Source organism: Melozone crissalis, unplaced genomic scaffold (genome assembly GCF_028551555.1).
Source record: "Melozone crissalis strain CALT ecotype California unplaced genomic scaffold, PUWL_Pcris_2 ptg000061l_1, whole genome shotgun sequence".
Lineage (NCBI taxonomy): Eukaryota > Metazoa > Chordata > Aves > Passeriformes > Passerellidae > Melozone > Melozone crissalis.
In genome coordinates this window covers 7,979,183-8,000,606 of record NW_026535839.1, presented here as the reverse complement: position 1 = coordinate 8,000,606, position 21,424 = coordinate 7,979,183, and the positions used below count along the sequence as shown (strand labels likewise).

Genomic DNA, 21,424 nt, shown 5'->3' with positions numbered 1-21,424 from the left:
AATTTTAAATGCTGGTTTTTTCAATGGAACTGTTAAAAATACACAAAGTTTTCTCCCTCAGGAGATTATTCACAGCAGATCAAGAGAGATCAGATTCCAGCTGACAACATTCAAAGTTAGAAAACACACTTGGCTACATAATGAGGCTGCAGCCCAGCATCTGGTATTGTGCTAAACAAACCTTCCATTCTGCTGATAAAACTCCTCTTCAAATTCTCGTAATGTCTTACGTAGCTTCTTCTTCTCAGCTCTGGCTTTCCACAGTTGCTCCAATAATTCAGGCCTAAAAATTTCAAGTGAAAGAAAAATATGTTGGCCTTACAATAGAATTTCAATTCCTCAGAAACAACTGAGCTAGGTGCACTAATAATTTATTTGTCTGGCTCATAAGGAACATGCTGTCAGTTTGAAAGTGAAATATTGAGAACAAACTAGCAGTTAATAAAGGAGTATAAATTTTCTGCTGTCTACACAGCTCAAGTAAGGCTGAAGAAGGTTTAGAAGATACTAAATAATTCACTGAGTACAAAAAGATCTTAGTCAGACATGTCAGAGCAAAGAACACTCATTCAATCCAAACATTTCCTGAGAAGTGCTGAACATGTCACTCCTTTCACCCATCATCAGAGATTCAGTATCATGACTCTAACTACAATAATTACAACTACCATAATTAAATTATCCACTTAATTGTCCATACATAGAAGCAGCTCGGGTGCTGGAGAGCCTCAGGTCCCGGGTGAGTTTCTCTTGACCATCTTCAATATCAGACTCAGAGTTTTCAACTGGGCTTAGAATGGGCTGTGTTTGGGCAGCAGTTTTTAAGATTTCATTCAGATCTGTAGACAAACCATCACTTTCCTCCTCTTCCTCCTGAAAGTGAAAACAGAAATTCAAAACAAATATGATGTATTTCAGTTCCCAATTACAAGTGCTGCGAGTATTTTTAAAGGCATTGCACCTACCTTAATTTCTTCAAAAAAATGGGCAGTTTCACCTTCAATAATGGGCTGTAACATCTGCCCCCGCCTCTTGGTTGATGGTGAGCCCTGAAAAAATGGAAATTTGTTTCAAAATGTACAGTAAGACATCAAGTGCTGTCTGAAGTCAGAATTACATTGAAGACACCCAATATTTCCTCTCTAAGATGAATAAAAGACAGCGAACATACTTACAGAGCACAAATCAAACAACCACACAATCCAAAAAGCTCAGGTACCCAAAGTATCCTTGACACAGAAATAATTGTTGTAGCTTATAATTTATTTTACAATATTAATTTTCAGACTAAAAAGAATTTGCTCTCTCCATGTTTTGTAGAAGATTCATAAAGTGCAATGATAGCTCTGAATTTGTATTTATTCTTGTTCCTCCCAAAGCACAGTTACAGAGGCAGAGCTGGTTATCTCCTGCCAGGCATCCCTTGGGAATAATCCTGCCTGGTTCCTTTTCCAGACCACTCTGAAGCCCTGCAGGTGGAAGTGTGAAATCAGAGCTATGTGTTGCCACCTCAGAGCCAAAATCCTTTAAACTCCAGCCTAAAGCAGGTGTCCCTGTCCAGGTGCCTGCTGCACACCTGCCATAATGTCCTGCTCATCCCCTATCCCCAGACAGCAGAAGCAGCTCCAACAGATGTTCTCTGGACAGGAAAATGTGAAACACAAAAGCCACACAGACAATGACCTGTCAAAAACTTTAGTTCATGAAAGGTAAATAGTCTCCTGCTTTTCTGGACATTTCCATACAGGCTTCAGTGCATGTCATTGGTGTACCAGGATACAGTAAGAGATCTCATGGAATTAATTGTCATACAAACCTAAAAATCAATTCCTGAAATAGCTGGCATTGAATATAGATTTCTTAGAAGTTACCACTGAACAATCCTTGGCAATATGAGAAAGCTCCTCATATCTCTTATAGGTTTCAAAACCAAAGACCTGTGAAAAAGATTTTACAGGTGCTGCCTACAGCACAGGTTAGGAATCATGTTACTGACATCTCTCCTGAATTTAAAATCCTTCTGGTAGGCTATAACCCATCCCTTTATTTCACAGCCAAAAAGCCAGAATGGCTATGGTACAGTCATAAAGCTACCCAGAATGTAAAATCCATCTCAGCTGAAGTCAGATTTCTGAGGGGAGAGATGGGATAAAGCTCAATCAATCAAGGGCACTACCCAAAAGCTGTGACTCACCAACTACAGAGAAACTGGTGCCTAAGAGCAGCCTGTGTTTATGGAGTTCAGAAAGGGATTCTTATAGAAAAGCCTTAAAGCTGACTGTGACACAAATTATGTTTTTCTTTAAAAGGAGCCAGCAAAAAAAATGCACGTGCAAGAAAGGAATATGAGAATCTTGACCTGGTCCCTTTATCTCAGTGTACTCCAGCTCAGAGGGAAAGCTCAGAACTGTCAGTGACAATGTAAACAGCAGATTAAATTCCTGCTGAGTAAGCCCAGCTACCTGTGTCTGGAAGAACTGTCTGTATGCAAAGAGATTATCTCATGTCAGCTATGCAGTCACTTCCTTCCAAAAGGGTCAGCAGCCAACATCCAAACAGGTATTTTGCAAGTCTGGGTCAGTATGCAAGGCTTGGATTGTGGCTCATGCAGAACAAAACCAGCTGGCTGTCATTCCCCAGCTGTTTTACAGGTACCATAAACAAGGTTACATCAATTTCCTTGCACAGTATGAAAACTTTTCTTCCTCATCTCTTAGAAGACCACAGAGAGAGGATAGAAAATTCAGAAGGAAATGAAGCGAAAACACAATGAAAAAGCAGGGATGTTGTACAGATGCTGCAGGTGCTGTAACATGTCTCTCTCTGGGGAAGCATGAAGGAATGAAATGGTTCTGATGGCAATCCTGTCACTCAAGCCTCTGCTGACAGCAACCTGCACTGCAACTGGTGTTACTATTCTGGGGAGGACTGAAAGTACAGTATGTCCTGGGGATCCATACCTAGCACAGGCACTTGGGAACATCTCAGCCACAGCAAGTTAGCACAGCTCACTTACTTCCACAGAGAACCATTTAATTCCCAAGAGCCATCAAGGTCACAGACAGCTTGGAACTGCTCTGTTCTCAGCAGTAAATCAATCAAATGCCTCAAGTACAATGACAACAATATCTTGTATCTTTCACAAGAAAGATGTTTCACACAACAGTGTCACTAGCTTTTCTAAAGGCAGCCTCGCAGTTCAAAAGTGGGAAAATAAACAGAAATAGCATTTGTTTTACTCACAAGAATAGGAGTAATGCTTGCTCTAGTTAACATTTGTTTTACAAGTCTGTATCTGTCATAAAGTGGCTTCACAATATGTCTTTCTTCTCTAGTAACCTAGAGGCAGAGAAACCAGAGAATTAATGATACCGGTCACTCCATCACAGACAAGCAAACACAAAGCTGTGTGCTTCTCCTGCCAGGCCACCAACATTCCAGCTAGGAATATAAAACTACCTTACACTGTGTGCATGAAAGGGGGTTTGTGCAGATAAAAGGGAATAACTCGGTGCTTTTTCATTCTCTCTCACTTTAACACCCTGTATTTTTCAGGGAGAAGATTTAAGTGGTTCCTAAAAATTAGGGGAGCCTCAGCACAGGCAAACCCTGTAATTAAATATCCATGGAAAAGAGGCAAAAAGGGACCAAGAAGTGAGGGAAAAGATGTGTGCCTGGCAATGATGATGGTTCTACAGAAATGAAAGGGAAAAAAGAAAAAGATGAAACTGTAGAAAAGGGGGGTGAGAACTGTCCTTTCATTTCTGTTTCTGTGAAATCCAGAATAACATTTCTGGTCTTTTCTGAGGAAATTCAATAATCTTGTTTATTTTTCAGACATCTCTTTGCCTCACAGACATATAAGGCACCAAATGACACCCATCACTTTGCAGACTCATATCAACTGCTGATTTCTGAAAAGGGGGCCTATTAATACATACTTTTTTTCTTTTTTAAGAAGTCAATGCAGCAAGTTCCTCAGATGGCAACATGGAGGCCAATAGATACCTCTGTGTTTTGGAGAAGGAAAAAGAAGAACCCCCACACCAGCATTAAGTTCTGGTCTTTGTACTGCTCAGGAGTTACTGCTGTCTATGCACACAATGGCAGAGTTTGAAATAAAGCCAAGCATTACCGGCCGTCCATGTTGGCTTTCATAATACAGGAGGCTCTTCTGGAGAGATGTTTTCTCTTCTACCAAATGGTCCTTTGTCATTTTCTATCAAGAATAATTAGCATTTAATCAAACACAAGTCACTTTTATTTGCCATCCAGATGCTTAAGCCAAACTTAGCTTAGTTAACATCATACAACCCACCTTCCTCCATTTAAAGCTGTTCCAATGTTGTCAGCACAAATTTGTGAATATTTTAATACAGAGCAAGGATAATGTGGTTCATGTTGATAATTTCCCCACTGAGTCTGAAATATGATGGCCTGGCAAGGGGCTGTTAGCCAGAGGCATCATCATGTGATAAAGTGGTATCTCAAGTGCTCTATTTCCCCCATATTCTCTCTGAAAGAACCTTATGCTTACCTTTATATCTTCTGGCAAACATCTCTCAACTCGTTTTTCCTTTAATCTTTTCAAAATGAGTTCAAGTGTAGCCTCCTTGGTGGGCTTCTTCTCTTTCTGCACAACCTTCATCTCATCCTCATTTTCCTCATCCTCTTGGTCAAGAGAGGAACCAAAGCTTTTTGGAAGAGTGTTACTTCGTGGACGTGTTTGAGGTATGAATTCTCCCTCTGAGCTCCTCTGCTTTGCATCTGAAAAGAGAAAAACTGCTCAGTCCAAAGGTTTAAAATAACACAGTTTATTTAACTGCAAGTACAGCAACATAGCAATTTGCATATGGAAAGTTTCCCTCCTAAATAACTAAAGCCGTAAGAATAATCTGATTTTTGAATAATACAGAATGTAGAAATGAAACATTTTTGTGTGCTGTGGAAGTTTACTGACTGACATTGCCATTTCAGTCATGGAGATAATCTGTGTTGCAAGAGAAGAAGAAACTGTAGCAATCTCTTACCTTTTATTTGCTTTCTCAATTTGGTAAGTTCAGTCATCCATTTTAAAACTTTTGGATTGGCTGCAATATCACTATAGGAGGGCTGAAAAAAATACAAATAAACTACATATTAAAACAAACACACTAAATCTTGTTTATAAATACTTCTTTCAAGATTTGGTAAGATTTGTGATGGTGAATGTGAACAGTTACAGAAATGCCACTCAGTATCAGTTCAGATGTCAGTGCCAACATAAGGACAAGACTTCTGAAAATAAAACTGAAACAACTTCAGCAGCTGAACCAGGGAGTGGTAAGACACTTCTGCTTTTCCACACATCTGAAATGGCCTCAGTCTCTCAGCAGAACTGTCACTCTCCTCCTCTGGCTCTGGCATTCTGGCACATTTTCTAATATTGCTGTTGCTCAGCTCCCTTTGCAGAAAGAAGTGTGTAACAAAATTCTCATTTGTGAACAGTTATTCAATAATGAACCACAAGAGTCACTCAGCCCTCCCATGCAGTCCTTTATCCTGAGTAAAGACAGAAGTGCTAACCTACCTTGCTGTTTTTCTCTTTTTCAAACTGTTCCTCAAATTGCTTTATTTTTTTCTGTAATTTCTTGACAAGCTGATAAGGTGTCTTATCTTCCCTTTTGTCATCTTTTGAGCTAAAGGATGCTCTTCGTGTTCTGTTTAAAAACATTTTAAAAATGTCATTTAGATAATTAAATGAGTGCAAACAACATGTATATTTAAGAAAGAGTTTAATAATTTCATTCTTCATGAATGAATTAAACAGCTTCACTCAACTGTCTCAGGTAAGATAAGAGATAATTAAGCCAAAAAGTATTCACATAATTTGTTAGTCTTACTAATACATTTCTTAGATTTTGCTAACAGATTTAGAAAGTATGTGGTTTTGGTTTTATATCATCTTTAACACAGCTCCTTGACATTTGCTGCTCTTGCAAAGTGTTTTTTGTTTCAAGACTGACATGAGAATTTTCCAGAACACTTATTATACAAAGTGCCTGAAACATCCCTCACCGCACCCAGTGAAATCTATGTAGTTCAAGATATTAGCAATACTAATCTAATAATCCACTAGAGCAGATCCTTATTAGTTTCAGAATGAGGAGAACAGTGATTATCATCAGCACTTTCTGCAGGTCAGTCTTCTACATCATTTTAACAGTACTTGGTAAATGTCTTCTGTGGTTAACTGGAGAAAACTTGCACACGGATCTTTTTGCATCAATAAATCTGCCAGACAGACAACTAGAAACTCTAAACTTGTTCCAATCTCCTGTTTCAGGCTTTCTCATTTTTATGACATTATTTCTTCCCTAACAAGCATGAAAATTCTTCTCAACTTCCCTTTCCCAGTAACAGCAGCAGACAGCACAGGTCACAAGTTATTTGCAGTTTTGGAGAGTCACACTGCCCAGTTCACAAATACAAATAATTAGTGACAACTCTAATATACTAGGCTAAAAAAATACAAGAAAAAAAATGCCAGAGCTTACATAAAATCAGACCAGAGTCTAGCAAAGCCTGGTAAACAAAGGATATAAATACTACTTTCAGCCCAGGAAGTGCCATTTGTCCGAAGCCGTGACCAAATGCCAGGGAAAGCTCTGCAATCTTGTCCTATTTTTATCCTCTTTCCCTCAGCATCTGTCAAAGACCACTTGGAGAGCCACGATCCCACCCCAGCTGAACCTCTGCTCCAACTCTCTGCAGCAGTTCCTGAGCAGGCAGAGCAGCCAAATGGTCACACAGTGTTTGACCTTGGGCTTCAGTTCATTCAGATCATGAAAACCCGTGGCAATCTCAAACAGATGTATTTTCATCCTGGCTTAACACATCCTGCCCCCCAGACTGCAATAAAATACACACCTAACAAAAGAAAGTGCTTTGGATGAAGAGTCCAACGTTTCTGGATCGTGTAAGAAACGCTGGCTTTGCCCAAAATCCAAACTCCGATGTGACAAAATGGGATGACAGTCCTCTTCCAATGGATGGTTAGTCATCCTCCCAGCCTGTGGGGAAAGCTGAGCTTCTCCAGATTCACTGTCCTCCTGCCAAGACTTGAAAGCAGGAAATGGATCTAGAAGATAAAAAAAAAAGACACAAAATGGTACTTTTCTGTTACCAGAACTGTCAACAAGAGTTGAAACAAAAATGCGAACCCAATGCTTAGTCTTGTATGCTCTAGAGGATGTGGTGTCATACACAAAGTGAATAAAAACAGTGAAATGCATCAGAAAGCTACAAATTCTGTCATATAACTGAAAGAAAAAGGTACTGAAATGAAGTATGCACACTAGGATCCCTTTTTCAAAGTGTATCTTGGGAGTATGCATTTCTGAGCAGTTCAACAGTGTAAGAGAGCCTTATTTATGTATCAGACATATACATAAAATAAGAAGAATATGTTTATTGTCCATTCCAGTATTTTGCTGTGGAAATGCATTTTCATACTGTATGCATGTACTTTGAAAGTTGGTCCTCTTGGTTTTGAAGAAGGTTTAGGGACAATGCCCATTTGCTTAAGCTTTTTCAAGGAGTGTTTTTGGGTTTTATGATAAAATCTACCTTTACAACACTAAGAAAAAGAGATTTCTTAATTTGTGGAAGGTGATTTTTTAGGGAGATTCCAAAACAATCAATTCTTTCAAATCCCTATGAAAAGCTCCTTGCTAACATTTCTTATAATTGACATGGTTTTTTTGCTGTCTAAAAAAAAGCTGACACAGTCTTTCAATTACTTCAATTTGAAATCCCACCCCCCTTTTCCTTTCAGAGTTACCTGTTCTTTTTCCTAGCTCAAATCAGAAATTTGAAAACTGGGTTCAAAGTGTGCAGAACAACAATAAAACCCACAAAGTAATCTTCAAAAAAAAAAAAATAACCCTTGTACCTGCTTTCCACTGCACATTTACTAAGTATGATTGGGAATTTTTTTGTTGGTTTTCAGCTGTGATCTTGCCTGTTTGCACAGTACAAGATACAAGAAGGGGACCTTTTTGAATCAACAAAAAAAAGCTGCAGATCAGAATATTCCCAAGATATAAGGGACAGCAGGTGAAGGGTTAGTTAGAAAGCAAACCATCAACTATCAAAAGGCAGATAACTGAACGTATGGCGAACCATACTTACCCTCCCCTTCTCTCTGCAGATGCATTGTTTTGAAATCAATGAGGGGGAAAGTGATAGGGCATGGCGCTAATAAAATGAAAAAGAATGGCAAAAATACTAAAGTGAACACACAGCACAGTCAGAACAAACTATACATAACATGTAAAGCAGGAAGATACAGTACCAGGGAAAAACATCCCATCTTTTTGGACCAGGCCCTGAGCACTCTCAGCTTCCAAGCAATTCCCATGGCAGGTAAGGATGCTCAGTCCTCAGCCAATTTGAACTTTTACTGGAAAGGTTTACAAAGAACTGGTAGAGGAATAGTAAAGACTTATTGCAGTTTAATAAGAGACTCGTGCATCCTCACATGAACAAAAGCAAGCTCTAATGTTTTTGATCAGAGCTTGTAAATAACAGAGATGGTGGTGATTTCCAAAAAGCAGAGCAAATGCAGAAAAAATATTCAGAAATATAAATCAACCATTCTGCATTTTCACCTTGGGCCAGCAGGCATTTGATGCTGCTTTTCAAGAACTCTGTTGCATACAGGCCTTTAGTTTTCTACTAGATTTGCTTTAATTATCCAAACCTTGTAACTGAATTTGGACCAGTACAGGTTTCTTAACAAAGTCACTCTACTTCAATGGAATGCCACAAGGACTTGCAGTGCCTTGGAAGGCTGAGTTCCTAATCACCATCCTAAACAGGACTGAAGTACAGTCAATGTTCAAATACTTCACAGTGAGATTAAGACCTCTTGCAAAGAACATGATTTAATACCAAGAAGTTATAATATAAATTTATAAAGAGATACACTGCTCTATTTTCAAAACAAGAGTCATAAAGCTATTTGGGGAAGTAAAACCAAAAGCAACTTCATGAGCAGATTTAAGGAAATAATGAAAATGGATGCCACAAACCTTCTGAGAATACATATTAAGTCATCTTAACACAAATAGAGGATGCAACAAAATGTAATGTGCAAGTAAGCAATTAAACTAAATAAAACACTGAAAACATAAACAGGATTTTTATGCTTTAGCTTTTGTTCTTAACCTGGGCAAGAAGAATGGAAACCTGGACTCAGTGTCTCTGGGTGCCTGCAATTTGACTTCTCTGTGCCAGGACATACCCTGAATGTGCAGTTTGCTAGGGCTCAAGAGCACCAACCAGCAAATATTGTACAAAACAAATGAAGCCAATCATAAGTTGAAAACCTCATTATTTGCAAAAGGGTTAAAAGAGAAGTGTGGGCTGATGAAGTCAATTAATTTGCAAGACAGTCAACAGCAGTGACAACCCAACAATCAGTTCTCACCACTGAAGCTTCAGGACAAAGCTGTATGTGCTGACAGCTCCAAGCTGCACTGGTACAGAACACACATTCCAGCTTTACTTCCCTCATTTTAATACTTCCAACACTGCAACCACAAGTTCAGTGCAGTGATTCCTTGCTACCAGTGCCTTGCTAAGGTTTCACTGTGACACTTAAAGGCATCTCAAGGAACAGCTGTCACTGGAAGAGCCTGCTGAAAGTTAAAACCCTGTCCCTGCACAGTTAACCTGCATACATCTATCAAGTTGTACTGCAGGTTTTCCAAACCAGAACTGAGTGGCCTGTGGCCATTGCACTGTCAGTGACAGCTCACCGTGGTTTAGCAGCTTAGATCACTTGCATTTTTTAAGGTGTGATGACCCCAACACCAGGCAGAGGAAACACGATATAAGGAAGACATAAAAAGAGAAGTATTTTGAAAAGAAGGCATTGACAAGAGTGTTCTGCTCTGGTTACAAAGGACTTGTGGTTGTTTTAAGTAAAACAAAAGTTTTAACAGTTTAACCAAACATTTGAGCAATAAAATTCAGTCAAGTCACAAGTTCAGGGGATTGCTAAATCTGGAAGGCAGTGAAGAATATGGTCACAAACATAGGGAATCCTGTCTGAGAGAAAACTGTTACAAGTATTTTTCTTCTCCTAAAATGCAAAGCATGGAAGGACAAGGGGCACAGAAAAAAGTTCCATCTGCAACTTCAGCCTTTATTCGAAAATTCAGAGCTGCTTCAAGTTCTCCAATGACATGGAAACCAAAACAACTGCCAGATTTTTTCTAAAAAATTGAAGTATGAACTGCGGTGTTTGGCAGGTTAGTGATTTTAAGTCAAATTCAGCCAATTCAATAGTTTACACTTAATAAAACAAAGACAAACAAGACACAATGATAATTTTAACTAAATTATATAATTTGACAAAGTGTTTTTAAAGACTTGGATGAGAGACTCAGGGTCAATAAAAAACAAAACCAAAACAAAACACACCACCTAGAATGAAACTTGGACTTCTTTGCTTTCTTTCTTTAGTTTTCCTTATATTTTTTTAAGGTCCTTAATTAAGTTGCAGATGGTTCTGAAACAAGATGAGACCTATGTCATGACTTGGTTGATCTTACCTATATGTGTACAGGAACACGCTGTCATCTCCTGCTTTTACTCTGTAAATAGTTTTATTTATCACCCCTCCCTAACTATAGTGTGAGCTAAAGAGTGAGAATTACCTTCCCATTTGTCACCCTCAGACACATTCTTCAGATCCAGATGTGGCACTTGGACAGCCGGAGCTTCCTCGGGAACGTGAACGCTGCCGTCCCCCAGCACCTCTGAATCAGGGTTTGCATTGAGATCACAAGGCTTGCTACTTGAATCCTGCATTTAAAAACAGAACAAGTTTATTATTACTCAGTAGCTGGAAATCAGGTACTTAATCAGTTCCAGCACTTTTAGAAATTTTAAGGAAAAAAAGAAATCTCTCCAAACACAAGGAATTAAAAATAGACACACACACTGCAACAGCAGTCAATTATTTACATTCCACAACATTTCTTACATGAGATGCATAAGCACAAACTTGCTGTGCTGCCCTAAGTCTCTGTGAAGTGACATGATGAACTCTGTCTTGTAAGCCTTGCAGCATCAACCACCATAAGATGTTAAAAACCAAATTGATTGTGTTGCTTCACATTTGAATATCTTATAAGATGCTGTGTATCTGTATATAAACAAAATCTTTCTTACCAGAAATGCCTCTGAAGAATTTCTATCGTTGCCATCAAGCAATATACTATTTTCCCTGAAAAGGAGACAGACCTCATTATCATTTTAAATGGACAGTAAACACTATACACTCCCCTGATATTTATTTTACAAACCCCAGGCAGTTTAAGCAGACAGCCAATGTATTTACTTCAGGCAATAATTAAAACTCTGAGGGATAAAAGTTATATTACCTTCTTTCCACTTTCTGATCTTCACATTGGATTTCAAGTCATAGCATGTAAACAACTAGACTTGAACAAAGCTGAAAATAAAACCAGCTCAGACCTTTATTCTCAAATACAGGGTCAACTTTTTAAAACTGAACTAAAAAAAACTGAAATTCCAATCAGTGCTGATCTAAAGCTGCAAATTAAAAAAGTTTTCTGGCTAGTCACTGTTGCTAACATTAATTCTTCAATCATTAAGAGCAATACAATGTGTCAAAATATTTTTTAGAAAATAAAGTTTTATTCTTCTGTTTCTCTTGCCCAGAACATAGGGCTGTTCACAAAAAAAAAAAAGCTGTAGGCTAATTATATAGGTTTGTATGAGTACAGAAAACCACAAACCTTTCACTATTATTTTCTTCATCAACATCTTCATCTTCATCACATGGTTTCAATAATATGTCTGCAGTCTGTTAGGAAAAAGTACATTTAGAAAGATTTAGGAATGGCTCTCTCAACAGAAAACATTTCCATGATCATCTCTGACCACGAAACATCCTCAAGAACTAAAACTTTCTTGTGTGTGGCGATGGAAATCACGCTTTTTAACCATGTGACATTTTTACATCTCAAGTAAGGCCAGTGACCAGGTGTTTTAATCACCAGAACTCAGATACTGACTTTCCATCTGCAGATAAACCATTTTTATTATTTCAATAAAAGTTGTACCTAAAATTGTCACTCGTGACATGAAGTTTTGGGGTGACTAAAATCATGGCAGTTTGTACATCCTAGTCTCAAAAACCTCCGAGTTTTTGTTGCATCTAACATATATGAAATGAAACAAGTCTGACAAACTTTTTAAAGGAGCTACTAATCCCTGTTACTAAATAAAGCAGAAAGAATTGGAAAGGGATGAAAAAGTGCTGTCAGTTCTATGACACCATCTCACAAAACAAGTTCAGATGAATCCATGTCACCGCTTTGTTCACTAAAAGTATTTATGTCAAGGCACAGTACTTGATTTCTTCAGAAAAGTGTCTTATTTGGGGGAATAAAAGAAATTTGAAATATATAATATGTCACTTGGTTTTAGATTTCAGGAATTCTCACCAAATTATCTTTCCAGTGCCTGAAGATAACATCAAGTTACCAGGAGACTTCAAACACACCAACAGTTGCCAGTTTTATGCTGCTGACAGCAAATGACACCCCTGTCAGAAAAAACATCATTCTTCTGCTGATATTATTTCAGTCCTCAAATCAAATTCCAATCTGGAAGCAATTTTTAATTACAGTGCATTTGTCATACTCCAGCAGATAATTTCCAGCCTGGAGATGAGCTGTACAAGTCTTGCACAGTCACACTTACTCGAGTTGTGGAAACAGCTGCTTCTATTTCCATTTTGGGCCCAAAGGAGAACTCACATGCAGAGCTTTCTTTTCCTACCACCCTACACACTCCTCTCAAACTCCTTTCACACAGGAGAATCATCACATTTTCTCTTTAACCTCTTCATAAATGGTACAATTCTCCAAGAGCACTTGAAACAGTGTATTAAAAAGATGGTAAAAAACTAACATTGAAAAAAAACCAAAACTCCACACTAAAATGTCACCTTACTACTGACAGAAGTCCATCAAAAAGCAAAAAAAGGCCAAGAATGCCACCAGGTGTGACAAGAAAATATTTCCATTGTGCACTCACAAGCATCATATTCCCCTTTACATCAAACACCATGTTTTATGCATTTTGTGCTATAGGATAACAATCTAATTATTTTTTAGACCAAGTTTTGGCACTAAAGGAAAGAACCAGGACAATGAATACATTCTGTGAAATTTAATTTACAGAATGGGATTCCAAAACAATATGCTAGTTTGTGGGAACAACTGGAAAATTTGGCTTGCTAGGTGATTCAGAGTCATTTGGGATCCACAAAAGCAAACAAAAACCCAAGAGCAGAACACATCACAATAGTGAAAAGCACTACAGAAACATTTTGTTTTAATAAAAATACAGATTCCAGACAGCTCAGTTTCACTGTGCTAAGGAATCCATTCCCATCTTTGCAAGTTCAAAGACCTATTAAATTCTTCTAGTTAATTTAAGTCTACAAACAATAGGTTTGCTTATCTGTTTATCTTTCAGGAAACTCTCAGGAAGATTTATGGACTCACAGGCAAGAAGCTGAAAACCATTGCAGAAACTTCTCTACACATTTAACAAATCTCTCCACCCACATAATTCATCATTTAGATTTGTAACAACAAAAGTGTTACCAAATAAATAAGGAATTATAGATTTGGTTTTTTATACTGGAAGGTCTTATCTGACACCTGTATATGCTTAATGCAGAGTGGCAGAATACTCTCTTCCCTTGCACTTTAACTGTTATCCTTGATTTCATTTTTGTCAGCACATATTTTACAGAATTCCTTGGTTGCATCAACTAGGGAAGAGATGAAGATGTGCTGAAAAGAACAGGACATCTCAGCCTACCACAAAAGAAACTAAAAAATAGAGAGGAAAGGCTGTAATTAGCTAATGACAAAACCAAACCTTCCTAGCACAAGCACAGCCAAGAGGCTGCAAAGTCTCAAAGTGACTGCTCCCCTCTCCTGATCCATGCAAGGTGACTGAGCTATGCTGCCATCTCAGCTCTACAGCTTCTGCTCCTCAGGAAGCCTTCACTAACACAGAGGCTGTTCCAACCAGTGCTATGCTGCCTCATACTCCAACTTACCTCAGCAGAAGGAAGGGCTGGTGTCTGTGAAAGAAGAATGGAAAAATATCAGTCAAGGACCAAACAAGTCCCACCAAAAGACACACAGATTTCTCAGTGCACATGGCACAACAGGAAGACAACTGACAGAGCAAGAGCACTATGTAATGCTACACCAGAGATGCTAGGAGAACTTGGATCCCTAGAGCACTAAAGTTGCAGCAACTTGTGATTTGATATACAGGAGACTCTTCCTCTCACCTGAATGCTTTCTTCTTCCTCAGTTACAGTATCATGTTTCATAGCTTCACTGTCTAAATCAGTGCAAACCAATACTTCAGAGCAGTCTCCTGTGTTTTCACTGCTACCAGTGTCATTATCTTCAATAACATCATTCCTGAAGATACAAACAGAAAGACTTTAGAAATCTGTTGTTACATCTTTAAAAGAAAAAAAATAAATAAACACTTCCCCCCCCCCCCCCCCTTGAACATTATCAAACATCAGGATGTTTTTTGCTTGGGTTTCTTTTTGAACAGAATTATTCTGACCTGTAGGCAAAATTAATTATTAATGTGATGTTTTATACATCCAGACATGACAGACATATTAAAATGTATTTATTTGTTTCTTGTCTGAAGAGCCAGGCATACACCCCACACTTACTATACCAACCTAAGGAATTAAAACACAATAGCCAGAAGCAAAGACATCCTGAAACTACAGGGACTCCATGACACTGCTGTGGCTCCACTCCTCTCAGTACCAAAGCCAGTTAGTTTATAGCTACTGTTACTGGGTTCCCCTCCCGTGAGAAATCCCATTATTTCTAACATTTAATCTGCTGAGACTTCAACTTAAGCCAACTTAAGTTGTTGTAATGTAACATGCAACTTAAGGCATGTAACATTGCAGCCACATTAAAATTAATTGACACCACATTTGTATTCACATATATTCTTTATGTGCCACCACATGACTCTGTCATTCATCACAAGCCTTGGACTGCTTTGCCTTCCTTGCCCTCACTCAAACAGAATTCCAGACGACATCAAGAAATCTCCTTCTCTATCAGATATAGAGAAAATAAACAGGATGGGTTGAAAATTAACATTTTAGCTCTTTTTTCTTAATTCCAGCCATTAAATTAGCACTAAGAAATTGGCACTGAATCACTGCTTTTTTCAGTTCTTAATTTAACTGTGTATTTGCCTTGTGCACAGTCTGCTGCTTTAAAGAACCCAGACACCCCCTTGAAGAACAATATCATGTATCCTCTCTCCCAGTTAATCCACAGTGGAATGATGATCAGAAGCATTTGCAGCAGTGCCTGTGCCAGAGGAGGATACTGGTTTCAAACCAGCAGTGATGGCACTTAGAGCCTCCCCCTCTGAGATCAGCCAACCTTTACAGCACTTACATTGGGACTGAAGGAATTCAGCTGCTCCAGGGCTGTGAGGCAATAACCCACTTACACATTACTTCAAAGACATTGAATCTTTAGCACTAAACTCAGATTTAATTGATCATTACCAGCAATGATTATTACTTTTATGATCCACTGCACACTTTATTCCTGTCTTCTAAAACCACTAAAGATTGAACAATTTAGAAAAGAGCATTTGAGTCGCTGAACACTTCATGTATTTCAGGTTCTGTTCATGTATTCTAGCTCTGAGCAACAAAGAAATTTAGGTATTGAAATCTTCACACATTTTTGAAATCTGGGTATTAATCACGACTACTTATTTTTAATGAAATGTACCAAAATGTACCAGCTTCCAAATGCTGCCATGGCAATCACTACACTCTGAATCTGTCCTGATTTACAAGAAAAATAAAATCTGATCAAATAAGGTTGGAACTGCACGCAAATAGACCCACAGTGGTCATTTTTGGCCGTTTCATTGCCACTGGCAGCCAGAGCAGTAAAGTAGCTACATTGACATGGAAAGACAGGGTTATGAAACAATCTACAATAGCTTTAAGATGTTAAAATTTTGTTGTAAGTCATGCTGATAAGAATGAAAGCACTTGAATAAATTTAAGTTTCTGTGCTATTTGCACAGAATTCAGCAGATACTACACTTTACAGCATTCTTAGCTACAAGATCCACTTAAAATATTTGCTTCAAGAGCTATTGATTACTGGCACCTGATGGAAGTTGATTTGCTTTAAAATAGATAAAACTGAACTCAACAGCCAAAGTTGTAACTTTTGGGTGGAGGTGGAGAATTAGGGTAGTTTTTTTTGGAAGAGTTAAGATACACAATCCTACAGAATTCATTACAGACACAACAAAAGCTTACTGGTTGTTAGATCCTTCCTCATCCCCACTGGGATTTTTTGTTTCATTGTTACAGCCCAGTCGTTGTTGCTGTATGTGTTTCAGATCATTATCTAAGCTGCTCTGCAGGTCGAAGAGATGCTGTTCCACAGCTGCTCTGATTGTTCTTTCTAAAATGCTAAAAAAAAAAATGGAAAACCCTAGTAAGAGATCTACTTTTGCATTGATCATGTAGACAGAAAGGCAGAGATAAACCTTACATGACAATAATCTTTGATGGCAGTACTTCAAGGCAAAAGAGACTAGCTTTTCCAAAAAGCAATGGATATTACTGATTTACATGAAGTATTATGAAGTTTATCAACAGTATTTTAAGAGTAATCAACACACTAAAATAACTAACCTATTTTTTAACAACTATACACAAAAACTTATAAAAGCCTTAGAGATTAATGTGACAATAAAATACTGTGTTTATAACAGGTCAGAATCAACCCTGGAGCAGGCTCCACTTCATCTCATGTGGCTGCACCCTCTCCTGAACAGGGCTGTCATCTTAAAAGGCAAAAGCCAACAAATAGGAGCAACAATCAGCAAGTACCTAATGAAGGACACAGTATACACCCAAAATTTCATCAAGAAAAGAACAGTATTCTTTAAAAACAGACTGCTCTGCTGAGCACCTCTCAGGCAGCTCATCCCCAACACAAAAGAGGCCTCTAAAAATCCTCAGCTATTTAATCCCATTTGAACTGAAATGGTGCTTTTATTTTTTCCTCCATATATGTACAAAGAATTCCACTGAACTTTACTCAGCATCACTTGTGCTAAAATTACAATATGAATGGTATTATAAAAATAAGTAAAAAATTTCTGATGTATCTAAGTGTAAAATCAAAGTTTTGGACTCTGGATGCAAGCACACTCTATTTTCATGCTCCTGCAGCCAACAACACTGACAGGCATTTGGTATTTCCTGCATTAGTGTTAAATGCCACCAGTGAAATCCTTCAGACTAAAATATGTTCCTTCATAACTGTAATTGAACCTACTGGATTCATTTGAAGGATACATAACTTCTATGCATGTTCTAGTAAGAGCACAATTCAAACATTTGATATTTTCATTATACTTACTCTGCAGAGGCTGGCAAGATACTTATGGGAGAGATATGAGCACTGCAATAAAGAAAGAAAAATTAATATAATGCAAAAACTTCTCACACTAAATAGAAGTCTTGAAGTCGACAGAAAGCAACCTAAAATACTTAAATATTGCATGTGATGCAGCTAACAGAAGTAGAATAAACATGAAAGGAACACCCTGATTTGCAGTCCTTTATTATTTAAATAACAAAATCTTAAGGAGCAGCATCACGAGGCAGAAAGTTGTAGAAGCAGCAATGCAGATTTCAGTCTCTCAAGAGCCAATATTTATTGTGTTATGAAGCTCCAAGCTCTCAGATGTATGGTTTTTCCCATGGGAAATACTAATCATTCTGTAGTCAAACATTTCCTGACACCTTGCTTAAGAATGCAGATTTTAACCTTGCTGCCTAAAGCAAATTCCAAATTACTTTGCTTTCCTCCACAGGTTCTTCCCACTGTTGCATAATTTTGTTCTGCAATGCTCAACAGATCTACAACACTCTCTGAGCACAGCTACAACATTCCAAGCAGAAGGCAGATTTTGGGACAGGAGCCTGATTTTTGTAAAGCATCTGGAAATCTCCAGGCAAAGCCACTTCAGCCTAGGAAGCTCCTCGAGGAGGGGTGGGAGGGTGGAAATCAACATAACTAACACAAGCCAGTTCATTCATGTGTGTGTGGTCCCTCTACAATTTTTCATTAATATGATTAAAATTTTATTATAAACAGAATACTTAAAACTTCAGACAAAGTGACAATAAAGAATAAAAGATGAGAAATCTGCTATAAACAGCCCTGCATTGCAACACACACATCTCACTCAGAAAAAATTTAATATAAATTTCAGCTTAAGTTGGAGGCAGGGAGGGAGGTTAAAAAAGGTTTTTTCTTTCTATTACAGATAATTAAGCTCACGAAGATGAAGAAAATTTCATTCTACTCTTTACCAAACAACACTGCTGCCAAAGTTGATTAAAAATATTATTTTCATGAATGCATATGGTAAACCCTGAAATACAAGGGAGCTTGCCACTCCCCTGAATAACTGAGCAAGTTATTACCTCTGTGAGGTGCCCTATCAGTTTTGACTGCCATGAGCCTTGCTTGCACTAAAAAATGCAGACAGTCTCTCTGTTTACCCAAGAATAGTTTCAACACAGCAAATACCTTGGTTAGAACTTAGAAGGTTTATTAGTAGTTCCACCATCAGAGAGAAATCACCTCAAGCAGACTCTTTATTTTTCCTTCCTCCAAGTAGGTGAAACACAAGCATAAGGTGATAAAGTGGTTAAAGTATTTATTTAAAAATAACTACACTGGTTTGTCTTATACACCTTGTACCGGGCCAAGAGCAGAGTGCACAGCATTTAAAGCCCAAATGACACAAAGTGAACAAGCAGGTGCTCACAGATGCTTTCAATTTCTTTTCTTCCCTTTTTTAAAAATGGAAACTGCCTGACAAATCAAGTTCATCTTATGATTTGTGTGTGTGTTTGCCTGGTGAAAAGCCAAAGCTGATCTATTCCAAATGCATTGACAGAACAGGCAACACTCAACTTCTATTTCCAAGCAGACACAGCTTCAGGAAATTACAACACCTGACATGGAAGCCAGATCTTGTAGCTACTGATTTCAGAGCTGCAGATCAAATAACTGAGGGGGGACACGCTGACATTTTATATTTTTCTTACAAACAAAAAAATGGCAGGAGGGAGTTCACAGCTTAGGACATTTACATGTCATTTGTATTTCCATGCACAGAAGTTCAGCACAGCCCTATGACCTGTACAAAGTCAATTTCCTGATAAACATACTCTGTATTAACAATACTTGAAATAAAAAATGAAAATTTGAAGCTACAAGTTTAGCTTCATGAACAAAGTAAGATAAAAGAAGCATAATCTTGGAAAAAAATCCCAGTAATATTTCAAAATATGACAAATGTGGTTTTTAGTATCCATCTCAGTAAGTTCTATAAAGTTGTATTAAAGGTATGCTGGTATTCTAAAGGTACAAATACACAATTGTGTAGATTGAAAGTGAATTACTAATAAAACAGTCACTCCTTGGACAGATTGGTAGAAAAAAAAATGAGGCAATTAGAGCACAGAACACTGCAACACCCTAATTGCAAAAGAGAGCAAGAAAAACTCAGTCAAGGGCACAAGTACAAACACTATTTATAGGAAACTGATGACTTGAAAACCTTTTCTTCTACCACTTGAGACAATGAGGAAATGTGTCAAGAACAGGGAGAATCAAACTCATCTCCAAAGAATCCAGATGATTCCAGACATGGTTCAGAAGAAAATTTTCCATCCTAGTGTGTAACCTTCAGCCCCCAGCACAGGATGGCTCTCCAGTGCTTTCACTCGATACCTTTGGGAGCATTAGAGGTACTCAGCAAAAGCTGTGCATAAATCAGCAGTATTACAAATCCTAAAGAATCCTCTTACTACATGAAGAATATCTTACATCTTCAACAAATCACTTTAGCAATTAAGCACTTTCTGAAACGAATGTGACAATTTTAAGTGAAAAGCCACTACAACTTCTAAGCCCACCTACCACAGTTCCAGGATACTTTTTAAAAGCTGTAATTTATAATGCCAGACAGAGCCTTAATGCAGCATGACACAGCAAGACACAGAAAGGTAAACATCTTTGTTTCATAATGCCAACTCCCTCCTGAGAACCCCTCCAGCATTAGCTCCCTAGCCAGAAAAGGTCCCAGTAAAAACATATCTCAAGTAGAAAAATACATGAACTGGGATTAAAACATGTCCAAGTTTTCCTTGGTAATTTCCTGACCATACACAGATTCTTATTTCTCATTAAAATAATCAGTTCTGGTATTATTTAATTTTGTATCTCCAAACCCCATTTAATCTCCCATAATTTAAAAGTTAAACCCTTACTTGAGATCATACCAAAATGACATTTTCTTTTCATATATTTACCTGTGCAGCAGAACTTTGCAGGCCATTCTGATTATTTTTGCTATCCCAAAAGAGCACTTCAGGTAGAAATGCCTCATGTGGAAGGCAGCAAAGCGTGCTGAGGGCTGCTGGCTGTGCATGCTGCTGCCTGTGCTCGGGGGCTGCCTGTGAGCGGCACCTCTGGAGTGCTGCACTAAAGGCTGCAGTCTAAATAGAAATCGACTGCAACATGAGGTCACTCCTGACAATAAGCTGCCCAATCAACACTTGAAAGCTCTCCTAACGTGTTGTTTACACATTCTCCAGGATGGAAGGAGGAAAAAGTATTTGGATGCTAAAAACAGCATTACGTTAAAAGAATAATGTATTCTTTAGCAGTTTAGGCAGCTCTTCTATTCAGGCAGCTAGACCATGGATTTTGTCTCCCTTGGCAGGTGTTAATATTATCACTTCTCTCTGATCAGAGCTAGTTAAATAGCAAAAGGGTTAATGAAAATATCCCAGAAGCAGTGAGGATGTTGCCCTTGCCACTGCATTTAGCAGAAACAAAGTAAACTGTTTATATAACTTACTGCCTGTCACATCTCATATTTTTACACATATAATTTTGAAAACTCCAAAACCAAAGAGATTTTATATTAGGCTTCTGACTGACAACATTTGAGATGAACTGCCCAATTAAAGCAAATATTGCTTGGCAAGGCTCAGGGATGAAAAACTGGGAATAATGACAGAGGAGGATTCTAAAGTACTTATTTCAACAGCATGTCTTAAAATTCAGCTGTAATGCTGAGTCAGTAATTCTTGACTCCAAAAGTCAGGATAACACAAGGGAAAGAGCCGTGGGGAAAAGGCTTCTGGTAAAGGAGAACAAATTTCCTTGATGTGCTCAACACCAACCTGGGAGCAACA

At 38.1% G+C, this 21,424-nt stretch overlaps 1 protein-coding gene across 5 annotated transcripts in view; it reads right to left on the bottom strand.

The window, feature by feature from the left end:
* FAM13B (family with sequence similarity 13 member B) overlaps positions 1–21,424 on the bottom strand; it is a 44,043-nt gene that overhangs the window by 3,198 nt on the left and 19,421 nt on the right. For 3 of the 5 annotated variants that reach the window (XM_054287728.1, XM_054287729.1, XM_054287730.1), the window contains exons 8-24: positions 17,562–17,603; positions 16,448–16,603; positions 14,399–14,534; positions 14,159–14,182; positions 11,814–11,881; positions 11,224–11,278; positions 10,707–10,854; positions 8,173–8,238; positions 6,910–7,120; positions 5,570–5,699; positions 5,031–5,112; positions 4,538–4,767; positions 4,136–4,219; positions 3,244–3,339; positions 966–1,049; positions 701–873; positions 182–283 (exon numbers count right to left, since the gene is read on the bottom strand). In XM_054287728.1, the coding sequence (XP_054143703.1) occupies positions 182–283; positions 701–873; positions 966–1,049; positions 3,244–3,339; positions 4,136–4,219; positions 4,538–4,767; positions 5,031–5,112; positions 5,570–5,699; positions 6,910–7,120; positions 8,173–8,238; positions 10,707–10,854; positions 11,224–11,278; positions 11,814–11,881; positions 14,159–14,182; positions 14,399–14,534; positions 16,448–16,603; positions 17,562–17,603 (1,887 nt within the window). The remainder of the gene's footprint in view (positions 1–181; positions 284–700; positions 874–965; positions 1,050–3,243; positions 3,340–4,135; positions 4,220–4,537; positions 4,768–5,030; positions 5,113–5,569; positions 5,700–6,909; positions 7,121–8,172; positions 8,239–10,706; positions 10,855–11,223; positions 11,279–11,813; positions 11,882–14,158; positions 14,183–14,398; positions 14,535–16,447; positions 16,604–17,561; positions 17,604–21,424) is intronic. The other 2 variants (XM_054287732.1, XM_054287731.1) reach the window with 2 other exon arrangements.